Source organism: Arachis ipaensis, chromosome B07, assembly GCF_000816755.2.
Source record: "Arachis ipaensis cultivar K30076 chromosome B07, Araip1.1, whole genome shotgun sequence".
Taxonomy (NCBI): domain Eukaryota; kingdom Viridiplantae; phylum Streptophyta; class Magnoliopsida; order Fabales; family Fabaceae; genus Arachis; species Arachis ipaensis.
Genome location: NC_029791.2, coordinates 8,860,967 through 8,875,403, shown reverse-complemented (window position 1 = coordinate 8,875,403; position 14,437 = coordinate 8,860,967). Strand labels below are relative to the sequence as shown.

Genomic DNA, 14,437 nt, shown 5'->3' with positions numbered 1-14,437 from the left:
ATGTTGCCAAAGAACCTCCCATTCTTGAAATTAGATATCAACTCATCTAATTTAATACTAAAGATTCTTGAGGCAATATCAGGACGATCCTCTGCCTTAAGGCCAGTGCCATGTAAAAGGCGTTTGATCTCGTCCCATTCAGGATTGCAAGTAATTGTGATAAAATAATTGGGGTATCCAAAATACTTGCAAATGGCAAATGCATCTTTACAATTGTTAAACATGTATCTAGGACCACCAGTGAAACTGCTTGGAAGAATTATTCTTTGACCAGAAAGAATCGCATCAGCTTCTCCCCTAACTAAAGATTCGTGCAATGAGTTGTACTTGTCAACCCTGAGCTTAGGTTGGTTGTTGCGTAAATATCTAAGACGCTCAGACTCAATCATAGTATATGAATCAACTAAGAACTGCTGAAATAATCTTCTTGAATGTAATAGTATAGATGATCCTTCCAAACGCATTTGTATTCTGTATGAAAAGAATTCTCTTATGCTTATAGTCTTTCTCTTCTTAGTACCAGAAATATCAAACGTGGAAGAGTTCTCAATACCTGGCCTAAAACCATCCTCCCCATAGGGAAAAATCAAAGGATACTGTAGAGACAGGTAAGACGGGTGAAGGACATCTATCCTTTTTAGCCTGTTAGAGGTAGTCTCAAGAATGATGTCTCTCTGCAAACTTGACTCATCAATATCACCAACAATAAGTATTGCAACCTCAGAAGCTGTTGGGAGGTTATACCTCCTGCCATCCTTTTCCCTTTTTCTAATTAGTTTGAGCTTGATATTAGTTTTTGAATCTTCTTTGAAGCGACCGCGTGCACATCGAAATGACTTTGGAAGAGGATTGTGAAGATCCATCATTTGTTTCAACTCATTAACAATTGTTTGCTCAATAACATTATTCGAATTGGAAGATCTGTTTAAACAAAAAAAATTATTGCTACTCAAACTTTTAAAAATATAATATTTTCATTAAACTATTAGGAAATATTCTATAGTAAATAACATAGTATATTTTTGAAAAAAATTATGTACCTGATGGCAGATATGCGATTTTGAATCTCATTTTCAGTGTCGTATATGTATAACTGTGCAAACTTTGGAATATCACTTGGTGAGGGAAGCAAACTTCCAATTGAATGGTAATTTTGACCACTAAGAGAGAACGTAGGAGGTGCAGATCCATTGTTTATATTGTGATTAATTTTACCAGCCATGGATATTAAGCAAAACATGGAATTAAAAGAACGTATGTTCTTGCGAAAGTATCTACCACGTTCATCATCCTCAAAATGCAAATCTTGTAAAATCTGGGGTGCCTCCCTAAGAAAAGGAAGCTCAACCTTCCCACTCATGCAACATGTGCGGAATATAGGGATATTACTTCCTTTGCTCTTAGATAGCCTTTCACCGTCCCACATCATAGCTTTGCAATATCGACATACATGAATTGGATCCCCAGCATCCCAGGTAACTAAATTTAATAAAAAAATATTTTAAAAAAATCATATACGGATACTTTTTTAAGAAAGGCAACAATAAATATATCTAAAATATATATTTTAGGTTAATATCTACCTATTTCGCATGTCAAATTGCAATTGGATAATGTGTTTAAGCTAGATGACCCTAAAAAAATAGTATTAATTAAAAATGTGAAAATTAAACAAATGAAAAAAGGAAGAAGATTTAAACGAAAAAGATGACAATTAAAAAAAAAAACCTGTATTATTATTATGAATTTCTTGTTGAATATAATCTGAGTCAATCACTATATCATCAAAGGCATCAAGACCTGAATTAAATAAAAATATTTAGCAAAAATATCCAACAATTGTTCGGATTATACAAAAGAATAATAATTAAATAAAACTTTATAACACGTTAAATATATGTGAAAATAATTTACCTTCATAATGTCCATTGTTAACATGTGATACCGGTTTCTTATTGTAGACAACTTGGTTAGAGCTCTCACCATTGAAGAATTGAGAAGAATTAAACAACTCTTTGCTATTTCTACATAATGATTCGATGATTGATTTCTCCCTAAGCACTATACTCTTACTTGGGAGTATTTGTGTGCTGCCATGTATATTTAAATGTTTATAATTATCCAATTATAGTGAACTTAATAAATACTCTGAATATATAGTAATTAAATCTGAAACATAGAAAATTAAAAAAAATTATGCTAAACAAAAAAAATAGTTGTATCAAATATAACCTATTTAAATATTACATTGAATTATGTATAGAGTACAAAAAAAGTTATCAATAATTAAATGTTAGCTTGAATTATGTATAGAGTATGAAAAAAAAGTACGAAAATAGTTATTAATAATTAAATATTAGCTTGAATTATTTATAGAGCACGAAAAAAGATAGATAAAATATTAAATATGTCGAAGAAAGTAAAAATATAGAAACAATAATATGTGAAAAAATGTAATACCTTTAAATATAAGTTACCTTCGTAGCATATGAAGTATAAATCCACTAAATATATAACAAATGAACATTACATTATTAATGCATTTAAATAAAAAATTAAAAAAAATTGAATCAAATTTTTCCATGAAATCACTATATCTAAGATATAAATATAGAAATAACTACAAAGTGGTAACCTTAAAAAAACTATTGAATTTTTTTTGTCCCTTAAAAAAACACTAAAATTATATAAAAATAACAACAAAGATGAAAAAAATCATACCAGGAATCCAGGATAATGTGTTTGTTGTTAGTTGAGTTGTTAGTAACGTGAGGATTAACTAAAGTTGACCTTGAAGTGTTAGCCAATTGCTCATTGTAATTCTCTTTTTCCTTATTTTTTGAGAATGTATTTGATGAGTTGAGTACTGCCTGGTCAAATAAAGGAATGACAAAATGTTGAGTAATAATATATATAAATATTTGGTTGTATAATAAATGTGAATGAAAGGTCTTACCATTTGATATATTGGACAGAGGAGTTCTGGAATGTTGAAAGCTATTATTTTGAGAAACTCCATCACCAGTTGAATATACTTGATTGATACATAACGTTGAATTGATTTTCTTATTGAGCAAATACTGAGAAACAAAGCCAATACTTAATGAACAAAAATCCGTTATGTTGTTATTAGAAATCATGTGGGACCTTCTCTTTATTGGAAGCAATGTGTTGTTTGCAAAATCTGGTATTAGTATACATAGTATGTTAAAAAAGATTAAGAAAAATATAAAAAACTTAGAAACCATATGAGTATAATGATCATATTACCATTCTCAGAAGCATTCTGTATGGAAGCTTGTATTTTTCTATTTCTCTTCTCATTGATGATACAAATCCTCCTCAGCCTAGCTAACTTAGGACTAAGCTTATATTCTACTGAATCCATCTATTATCTGATAATACTTAACAAAGTTGAAAGTATGACCATGAGATATATCTGAAGTATAAATGATGTAAACATTCAAAAATATAAAGGTGGCGGGAGATTGTGAAAATTTATTTAAAATTTCATGTGATTCAAAATGTGAGAAATCATGTAACTAAAAATATAAAAGCTACCTAAAGAATTGGAAAGAAACAACTAATTCTTTAAATAGAGTCAAAATCATATATATGTTCTAAAATTTGAACATCAGTGAATGAAAAAAGAGTAATGTAATGAACTCTATTGATTGTACATGTGTACTTGAAAATGTTAGCTTCAATGAAAGTGTAAAGAAATACATGATGGTTAAGTAACTAAAAAATGTCCATGAAGAATACAGTTTATATAATGATTCCATCGCATGGTTTCCAATCTTAGTATTCAAAATGAAGCATTTGTTTTTGTCTAAAATATGGTCAATTCATGTTAAAATAATGTTGGTTAACAAAAAAATGTCTGAATCACACACAAAAAAAAAAGATTAGAACTAAGCTGATGAAAACTTTGAATTAAGTTTCAGCATAGTTTTAGTAACATATTTAAAAACGAAGTTGAGAAGAGAGGTTATCGATGAGTATATTGCTATGAAATTAATAATTGTAAGATTGAATGGAATAATTTAGTAAAAAAATCATGTAAAGATAAATGATAAAATAAATAAATAGCAAAATAGAAATTAGTAACTTAGGATTAGATATTACATGGGAAAGACGAACAAATTTTAAAGTAACTCACTGAACCATAAAACCTCCCCTAAAACCATGATTAAGAATCGCTCGTGAAAGAGGTAAACACTTATAACTATTCAACGAAAGAATGGTTCAGAGGATTACTAAACAAAATACAAAATACTTAACAAAGCTGAAATCTAATCCTAATAATCTTATCATAAAAAATAAAGCAAGAATTCAGATCTTCATGATTTCAGCTAGCATAATAGTCTCATCAATTGAGTTAACTGTGAGCCTCACTACACTTCCAGGCCTAAGGTGGTTCTCAGTTAGAAACTCTCTCCATCCATTGGTCATGAACACCTCAAATAAACGATTAGAAAATGTCCATTGTAAAGTCATGAGTACACATATTAGGGAATGCTTTGAAGACAAACTTGATTGGTAATATCTGAAAGATACAAAATGAAAAAAAATAAGTAACACATTGTACATATTTGATTAGTTTGAGTTAAATATAATATTTTCAAAATTAAAAAAAAACATTACCAATGAACCAGAAAGAAGTTCTTGTTCTGTAATGAAACATACGTATGATGATGAGTATGAAGAGTTGGGTTCTTTAGTAGGGAGAAACTCAAAAAAAGAATGAGCATTATATCCAGCAGAAGAAGGATGGTGGTTGGGAATAAAAATAATCTGTTCCTCATTGGATAGCTTAAAGAAATCACGTATCATCTTTTGATAATTTATATCTGGTTCAAGGTGAGAAATCCCTTTAGAGCTAATCACTGGATCAGAATGTGTGAAACTTTCAGAGTTGAGTTGGTGATGGTCATCCAGAGGAACAACATTTAGATCAATTAATGTTGATTGACAACTAACTGAATGCATGTCCTGTTTTGGTTGTGATTTTTTAACGGAAGTGGTGGACACCAACTTAGGAGAACTTCTCAATGTAGAGTGCAGCTTCATATTCTTTTTAGATGAATGCTTGTAACGTTTGTGATTCTTTTTTGATGGCTTGTAAGTAACTTTTTGGTAGTGAACAGCCTCAAGTACATAATGATCTTCTAATATATGCTCTTTACCTTTAGAAACGTAAATATTGAATGTAACAGTAACTTTATATCAGAAACACTGGCAGACAATTTATTCATGAACCTGTCTCTAACCATGATGACAAAGAAGATGTCCTTGTAGAGATACCTTAGCTTAATGGTACCTCTATTGGATAATCTATAGAGATTAACTAAGTTCTCAAGACCTTCGATTATAAAAGCATTCGAATGACCTCTTTGAATATGTAACTGAATCTGGTTATATTTAGAGTCAATAATCAGAATTTTATCCTCAAAGGATTTCTTGTACTCTCTGTAAAATATGCTGGGAAGCTCATGGATGTTCTGTGACCATAATATAAAATTAGATCTATGTATGAATATGTATGGAATCAACTAAACATTAGGAACAAATTAAACCAGAATTATTAAATAAATAAAAATCAAAATCAATAACAAAAGGGTTCTTGTTGTGAGGGAGCATATAATACCGAAAATGGGTTGATATATGGGTAAAAAATACGACTCTCTTCCACCAATTTATGAGAGCTTTATTGGGTTTCCATCTGATATGAGAAAATGTGAATTATTCTAGCAAGATAAGTAGCACAGACTGGTAGTACTGAAGTAAGAACTAAAACAATAAATGAACTGAAGCTGGAAATGAATGTTTAATAAAAGAAAAATGCAAATACCTTTTGGGGAAGTAAATCTTTTAGAGACACACAAATGTAACTATTTTATTAAAAGTAGTATGAATGAAACTGGTGAAGAGGACAACAACATTTATAAACTTAACCATATGTGTTTATAAAAGCAAAAATCCTTGTAGTGTTGTACTTATAGAATGCAATTGAAAGAAAAAAGAAGGAAAGAATATTGCGTAAAAAATATATAATAAAAATTTCAAATGATGATACTATGGATGTCATATGTGTGAAGCTATAGCTTAGAGGTAATTATTGAATGACTTTTTACTGATAGCAAATGAAGATCAAGAAGAAACGTTTACTATTTCATTGAGAATGTAACAGAGTACTATAAGTAAATGACAGATACATGAAGATGAAGTGTTACTCAATTAATGTTTATTGGTGGAGTAAACTGATTAATGATTACACGAGAGAGTATAGCTTGTAGAAGGGTAATGGCCTAGCAAACCATTGGTCATGAAGAAATCATAGTAGACCGTGGGAAAGAAACCAAACAATTAATCTTCATAAAAGCTTATAATACAAAGAAAAGAAGACAACAAAATTCTTAAATAGTAAAAAAAGATTGTGTTCATTTAAAAAATTGAAAAAGGGTAATGAATTCTCAAAATCTGTAGTTGAAAAAGGAACTAATGATGTATGTATGACACAAAAAATCATGGTTGGAATAAAAAAATTAATATAAAATAAAAGAAATCATGTATAGTTTGTTCACATTACATGGTATTTAGATCTGTTATTCAATATCAATATGATGTCTAGGTTACAATGTAGGAAGCTCATGTTTAATAACTGTATAAAAAATTCTATAGGAATATAGAAGAAAAGAAATAACTAAGTTAGAAAAATATTATTTTAAATATTATGATACTTTGGATATCATAGCTTCCAAACTGTAGCTTAGGGATAATTATTGTCTGATTACCTTATGTCAGAAAGTAAAGATAAGAAAAAAAAATGTCCTGGTTTTATCGAAAATATAAAAAAGTACTAAATATAAAAGACAAATATATGAAAATTAACTCTTACTCAATTTATCAGTATTGGTGGAACTATGTGAATAATGAGTACATGATAGGGTAACTTGTGGAAGGTAATAGCTTAGAAAAGCATTGGTCACAAAAGATCAGAGCAAATAATGGGGGAAGCAAAAAGCCAATTACAGTTCTTCAGGTTGGAAATTGAAGTTGCAGACACGGCTAGTAGGTGTACATGATAACCAATTCATAAAAAGAAGAAAAATTTGTAAAAAAAAGTCAAGTTAAGGTGGAAAGTTTTTCTGAACTAAATGAAAAATTCATGATACATAATATTCAGCAAATTTAGTATCATATCATTCAAATTAAATGGAAATTTAGCAACAAGATAGGTAAAGATATATACATGTAAATTTGTAAGATATACTTGTAATTTTTTTTCTTTTCAAATTCTAGACAGGTAATGTTTAGAGTACTAAATATCTGTGTTAAAAAAAGGTAAGTAATAAAAAATCAGCTATTACATGTGCACAATGTAATATTAGAAAAATTACTAAATGAATCACATAATTAGCAACGTGCATATAAAGATTCAACATTACTGTAATTATAGGTGAACATTCTAATATGTCGTGATTTTAGTTCATATATCCTACATTTATGAAAACAACATGATACAGGTGGTAAGGTAACAAAAACGAAGGAAAAAAATTCCAATGAAAGATAACTAAACTTTCTTATATGTTGTTGTATGAGTTCATTTGATGAGTCAATTCATAGAAATTAAACTGAAATGAAAAAATGACGATTAGTGATATTAAGAGACTAAAAACTAAATTAGTTGCTTTGATTTTATTTGGACAATTTTAATTTAAAAACTTGAGAAAAAATAGCTAATAGTACATCACACAATGGAAAGATATGATCTGTAGAAGAATTCAAGCAATTAAGAAAGAAAAGCGGTTTAGTGAAAGGAAAAACATAACAATACATGATCCCGGTTAAAGGAAATACATAACTTAGAGATAGAAGTGATCATGAGAGTGAACTGATCAAGAATATGATGAAAGAAAATTAAAACATAAGTAATTAACTAAATGCATGTCAATATAGTTTACATTGATAATATCTTTATAGACTAAGGACCTTGAGATGCATGTTAGATTCATCATTGGGGTATACAGAAAATCTCAATCAAGTGCCATGTCTGAATCCATTAGACTTTGCAAGATGCTTCCAACCTCTAGTCAGATATAGCTGAATCTTCCTTTTTTTATTCCAGCGTAATCCCAGTTGGTATGAACATCCATTATCAAGAACAACATTCACATTGTCAGGCTTGCTTGGAAAAGCATTCTGTGCGAATCTGGTGGGCAGAACCTGTTACAAAAAAATATTACTACTAAATTGTGAACAAATTTAAGAAAAAAGATATAAACTCTGAATAAATATAAACTCACCACAGCACTATTTTGAATCTGGTTGTATGAAACTTGTTTAATGCACCAAAAAGTATTATTAATTAAGTAGCAAGTGTCTTTGGTATTAAAATCTAAAGTTTTAGCACGGCAGACATAACCTGACTTTAAGGGGGTGGAAGAACCTAAATCTATGTTGGATGTAGTTCCATTTTTAAAAGAGCCACAGTTAAAACCCAATGCATTACCATAAAGAACAGGTAAAGGATAATTCGTAGAGTTGTTGACAATGTTATTAACTGAACCATAACGAAATGAATCCTCATAGTGTTGGAATTGATAAGAGTTGTTTGCATTTGGATTTGTTGTCATTAGCTGGTTGTGAACATTATATTGAGTAAAGGCAAAAAAGCTAGCACCAAGATCAACCTTCTGTGTAGGTAAAGAACCATTAGTGTTACTATGTGGAGTTGAAATAATGGGAGAAATATGAGTATAAGAGTAAGCTAGGTTTGTATTTTGAGGTAACGAATGTGGTATATCTTGAAGGATATCTGCAACTGACTCAGTGTTTAAATTTCCAGTGGGGTGGTCTACAATCATCTTACACATGTTATTGTCTTTGACCTTTAGCAAGACAAATACATCTTTCCCAACATACATTAACTTCAACCAACCACCTTTCTTAAGAGAGTAGAACTTCAGTAAATTTTCCAAACTAGATAGAATATAACTAGAAGTTTTGCCTTTCCCCAAACGCAGTTCTATTTGATTATCATTGAGATCAACAAATAACATCCTCTCTTTGAGATGATCTTTGTAGGTGCGATAAAAAATTGAAGGCAACTCGTGTATTATCTAATACATAAAAAAAAATAAAAGGTGTTTAAATACTAATATACAAAATAATTATTGAAAAAGTGCAAAATATTGATCAATAAATAAGTTGATGAGCAATCATTTAAGAATATTACCCCAAGAGGATCCACTTGCATGTAGAAAATTCTATCATGGTTAAATTCGGGAGGCATAAAATGAGTAGTATCCATTTCTGATATTAGTAAGTAACAAAAATAGTATAATGGTATAAAAAACTGATCTTGTGTAAAAGATATGATATTGAAGAGACAGTATTGAATTCGAAGAAGAAAGAAACTATAAACGTAAGAAAGAGGAAGAACCTGTTAGTTGTTGAAATATCTCTGGAAAAAAGGCAATGAATTGCAAAGGGTAGATGTACTTTATATAGATGTAATAGTCTTCTTGAAAATGGTAATGGCTATAGTAAGTACATATAAGATATAAGATATAAATTACATTAGTAGAGTGGGGATAACCAAAAAAAAAATCTTACATAAGTAATTAGTGCATGTTGTAAAATATTAATGTGTCAGGATAATGTCTTGAAGAATCAAGTCTAGTGAGAATAGTTGTATGTGTATTCATTGCATAATAAATTAGTACGGGAATAAAAAAACAAATAAAAAAGATTAAATTTTCAGCCATTAAATTAGAAGGAAGTATGGTATAAAGAACTGTTTGGTCAATAAGAAAAAAGAGAATATAAATATAATATGAATATAAATATAGATTAATAAGAGGTTATACATTAAGAAGAATATATAGAACTTAAGGGTTTTTAATACACAATTTTAACATATGTTAGTCCATGCACGAATTGGTTGACATCAACTGTGAAATAAGTGTAATTAGATTTTATTAATTAATAACGGTATTTACATGACATTTTGTCAAGAAGATGTCAAATAAAAGTACTCATTGTGTTAAGATTTAAAAAAGGAGTGAATACAAATTGTAAATAAAGGAATAATGAAATCAATAAAGATAATAAACCTGATTTAAATATATGAAATTGAGTTAATAGATAAGAACCAAGCATGAGTTACATATGACATAGAAATTTGTATACAACTTACTATAATAGAAGGACTATGAATTGTGTGCATAGCACTAACATTCTTATTGGAATAAAAGGCACACTAAGACTAACTTAAAACATAACCTTGATGTGATTAAATCACAACAAACATTATTTAGCAATCAAAACGAAACTACAGAAATATAAGAAAGGTTCTTGAAAAGCTATTCTTCATGAAGCTTTGCAACATTATGAACTTATTCAACAGTAATCTTCCGAGACTTAGTAGATGACTGGTTCTCAGAATCTGGATAAACATCAATAAGACTTTTGGTACATGAAGCAGCCTCGATGAGTCCCCTTTTTGGAGTCGAAAATGATTCAGTATTATCATCACCAATTATCTCAATGGAAGGCGAACCTGTTTGCTGTATAGAATGCAAAATTGCAATTAAATTATATAGTTAATTATAGTAGCCCAAAATGATAAGGAAAAATGAGGAATCAAGAATTTGTAACCTTGGAGTAGAGTCGGAGAGAATAGTAATAAGTTCAGAATTTTCATGGACCAAATTTTTCTGAAATAAAATTAAAAAATATATATAGAATGAACCAATAATATAGATTTAAAGAAACTTGAAATCTTTGTAAACATACATTATATATCTTGTGTTTATCAAGAAATTTTGAGATGATTGAATTATCAGCACAAAGCTTAAGTATAAAAATTTTGCATGGTTGGAAAGCATTGATATCTTCCATCTTAACTGAAATTTTAAATATGAAGTTCTTGTCAACGAAAGCATTGAGCTCCTGAGGATATTCATCCTTCAAACCTCCCTGATTAAAATGCAACATATGAATTGAATTAATGAGGTAGAAATTGGCATATTAATAACAAAAAAATAAATTAAAAAATAGAGAAAGATTTAAAAAATCAGATACAACCTTGTTGACATGAGACAGGCGCATATCAGAAGCAGATACATCAAGGTATTTGCTAGCTTCTTTGTCATATAGTATAAAGGAGGCGGTATCTAATTCATCAGCAACTCTTAAATTTATACTGAATCTGAACATGTTTGATGTTAATAAACAAAAAATTTGGCATTGATGAAGGTTAACAAAAAATAATTATAAATGTAGAACTATATACCTAAGAACATGAGAATTTGGGAATGTGTCACATGTAACACAATGGAATGAATTCTCAGATTCCTTTAGAGCATGGAAACAATGCTTGCAAATCTTGTACCACCAGCCACTCTTGTAGTTAATAGCAACAACAGTCCCATATGTGACATAGGTACCATTCTAGAAAAAAATGGATTTAAGATCATTTCAATATATATATATATATATAAGAGAAATAGAAAAATCAAATCTCAGAGGATTCCTTAAGATCACATATGTTCTTGAAACTTGTTTGGTTAATAAGATCATCCTCAAGAGAGTATGATGGTCTATCAAATAATTGAGACAGCTGGTTTGCAGGTGGAACCCCAACCATTATAACACTGTAACAATTATAAAACAACAAAAAAAATCAGCTTTGAATAAATAATAATGATTGAAAAAAATATAAATTAATCAACGTTACCTCTTTCTAAAATCCTTCACCTCTGGAAAGTCAGCGTTGATGTACAAAATGGAGTTGCAATTTGTATTAGATACACCCATTGAGCCTAAAATTTGATATAAAAAAATATAAGAATGTAAATAAGAAAGTAAAAATTTTACATGTTGATTAGCAGATTTGGATAGAACATTTATACTAACCCTTGAAGAGATTGAACTTTGCAAATTGAATTATTATTATATACTCATATGTGGGTTGATCCTCAATATGCTTAACTAACATCTTTGCATACTCTTCCCACAGAGTACACCTAATTTTACCATTACCCCTATTTAAAAAGCATATAACAAAAATTTAATGACGGTGAAAAGGAGTAATGAAATTATAAAATATAAATAACAGAGTTTAATAATATATATAATGGTTGGGAATACTTCATATCATCAAGTTCAACCACAATGTATACACAACTCTTGCCATTCCTTGTAAACTCAATCGTGTCACCATTCCCAGTAATCAAGCCAATAACATCTAGCAAAAAAATAGGAAATTACGTGTATAAAAGCTGGATAACATAAGAAAAATTGATCTTAAAAGTTCAAATAATTTATACCAATTAAGTGGGACTGAGGGTTGGAATGCTTGAGTATCAGTTCATTAGATACGAAATGGAAACTATGATCAATGAAGCCAAGCTCATGAATAATCCTAAGCTGAGTTTCTCTCTTAAAATATATACGATGAGAATGAGTTGTTGGTTTGTACTTCTGATCATTCAGTGACAATGAAAAGTTGGATATTGTGTATACTTTGCCATCAGATAAGTCACCCTCAAATAGTCTCCCAAGAGGATTCCTTATGGTACATTGAATATGATCTCCCTGAAAAGCATAAAGATATAAAGTTAATAACAAATTCTTTGTGATCTACAAAAATATCTTATATGAAAATTAGCAAACTACACAAACCATTTCATCCATCACGACCAGTTCTATCATCAGTTTCTGATACTTAAGCTCAGAATAAGTTAGTGACCAAGACTTAATAAGCCTTACTTTGATTTTATAGACCTGATTTTCAGATGAGGGGTCTATTGTAAGACCCAGAAATTTCAGAAAAATCTTATTAAGAATTAATGTTGATTTATTTATTCATTAAGTACCTTAACCTCAGGAATTATTTTATTAAAGAAAAATTAAAGCAAATTTTGATTAATTGAGTTTAAAGTAATTTAAGGTTTTATCTAATTTTATAATTATCGAATTATTTTCTATATTTGAATAATAAAGTTTAGCAAATATAAAATAATAAGAATTTTATATGGTTTGGTTTAAGTAATTGAGATTTTAGAATTTAATACTAATATTTTTATAAATAAAGAAAATTAATTATATTACCTTATAATTTTAATTAGAGTATTTGATTTCAAATCAATTAGTATTTTGATACAATAAATGATATTTCAAAGTAATTTTAGAGATTTAATTAAATTTTAGATGAATCCAAAAATTCCCAATTTTATCATAAAATCCTAATTCCCAAATCAAAACCCTAAATTCCCAAAACACAACCCTAACCCCAATTTCCCTAACCTAGCCGCCATACCCTTTTCCCCAAAATAATCCAACACCCACAGCCAAAACCCAACAGCTAGAAAAGAAGAAAGAAAGGGGAAGAGAGGAGAGGGGATCCGTGAGAGGGAGAGCGTCGGGTAGGAGGGAGGAGCCGTCGCACCACCGCCGCGCTGCTCAGGACGCCACCTCGCCATCACGACCAGTCGCCACCGTGCTGCACAGAGAAGCGAGAAAGTGCGAAGAACAGAGGGAAGAGAGAGGAAGAACGCGCGCCAGGGAGCTCAGTTGCGGGGAGAGGAGACGTGTGGCTGACCCGTCGTCGCCAGTCCGTCTAGCTCGACCAGCCGCCATCGTCGTCTCTGTCCTAAACCGTCGCCAGATCCGCCGCTGTCACCGGGAAAAGGAGCCAATGCAAGGAGAGCCGCACGTGGAAGAGAGAGAGAGAGATCCGAGACTGAGCTGGTTCTCCTCACTGCCGATTTGTCCAGCCGCCGTCGTACCCTCCGTCGCCGCCGTTGGTGATGGGTGGCCGAACCTTTGCCGCCGAGAAACGCCACCTCTGTTACCTACGACCACCGCCGGTAAGGGTTTGAGTATTGGATTTCATTTCTTTTAAGTTTTGGAAACGTTACAAGCACTGCTTATTGGTTTCAGTTGCTGTCGCCGCAAACCGGTCGCCGCTGCCGCGTGAGGTGGCTGCCGAGGCTGCCAAACCAGTTCAGAGACCACCGCTATTTCGTTTTCGTACTGCAGTAAGTATTTCTGTTTTGGAGACCCTGTGTTAGTGTTTTGTTTAAAGTATTTGCAACATTGATATTTTTAAGGATTAGAAATTGAGTGTTGCGTGTTGCGATTGAGGCTGTTCTGCTATTGAGAAAGCAAGCGGAGCTGAGGTTTTGGTTGCAGTTGAATTCAGGCTGAGCGAAAAGAGTTCAGTTGACACGTTTGGGGTTATATGTTTTGACTTACCGAGGTAGGGATTTTCTTAAAATTCATTTTATCTTATAGAGTTGTTATAAATAGATATTAATGTGAGAAACATATGTCTGTGATTATGATTGTCTTATAAATGTGGTTGTTTGTTGGACTGAATGACTGATTGCTTGATTGGTTGAGTAGTTTGTGATTGCTGAAAAGA

At 30.8% G+C, this 14,437-nt stretch overlaps 2 protein-coding genes across 2 annotated transcripts in view; both read right to left on the bottom strand.

The window, feature by feature from the left end:
• Nucleotides 1–3,388, bottom strand: part of LOC110264976 — a 4,488-nt gene extending 1,100 nt beyond the window's left edge. Inside the window, exons 1-7 of the mRNA XM_021107670.1 lie at nucleotides 3,271–3,388; nucleotides 3,082–3,184; nucleotides 1,915–2,090; nucleotides 1,729–1,800; nucleotides 1,584–1,634; nucleotides 1,041–1,479; nucleotides 59–921 (exon numbers count right to left, since the gene is read on the bottom strand). Coding sequence (XP_020963329.1) covers nucleotides 59–921; nucleotides 1,041–1,479; nucleotides 1,584–1,634; nucleotides 1,729–1,800; nucleotides 1,915–2,090; nucleotides 3,082–3,184; nucleotides 3,271–3,388 — 1,822 coding nt within the window. The remainder of the gene's footprint in view (nucleotides 1–58; nucleotides 922–1,040; nucleotides 1,480–1,583; nucleotides 1,635–1,728; nucleotides 1,801–1,914; nucleotides 2,091–3,081; nucleotides 3,185–3,270) is intronic.
• Nucleotides 10,404–13,493, bottom strand: LOC110264975. The gene is made up of 11 exons (XM_021107669.1): nucleotides 13,331–13,493; nucleotides 12,694–12,815; nucleotides 12,339–12,606; nucleotides 12,160–12,256; nucleotides 11,926–12,053; nucleotides 11,747–11,831; nucleotides 11,654–11,663; nucleotides 11,303–11,460; nucleotides 11,095–11,218; nucleotides 10,804–10,986; nucleotides 10,404–10,574 (listed from the first exon to the last, which is right to left on the bottom strand). Exons 1-11 carry the CDS (start codon nucleotides 13,491–13,493, stop codon nucleotides 10,404–10,406), a joined length of 1,509 nt encoding a protein of 502 aa, XP_020963328.1.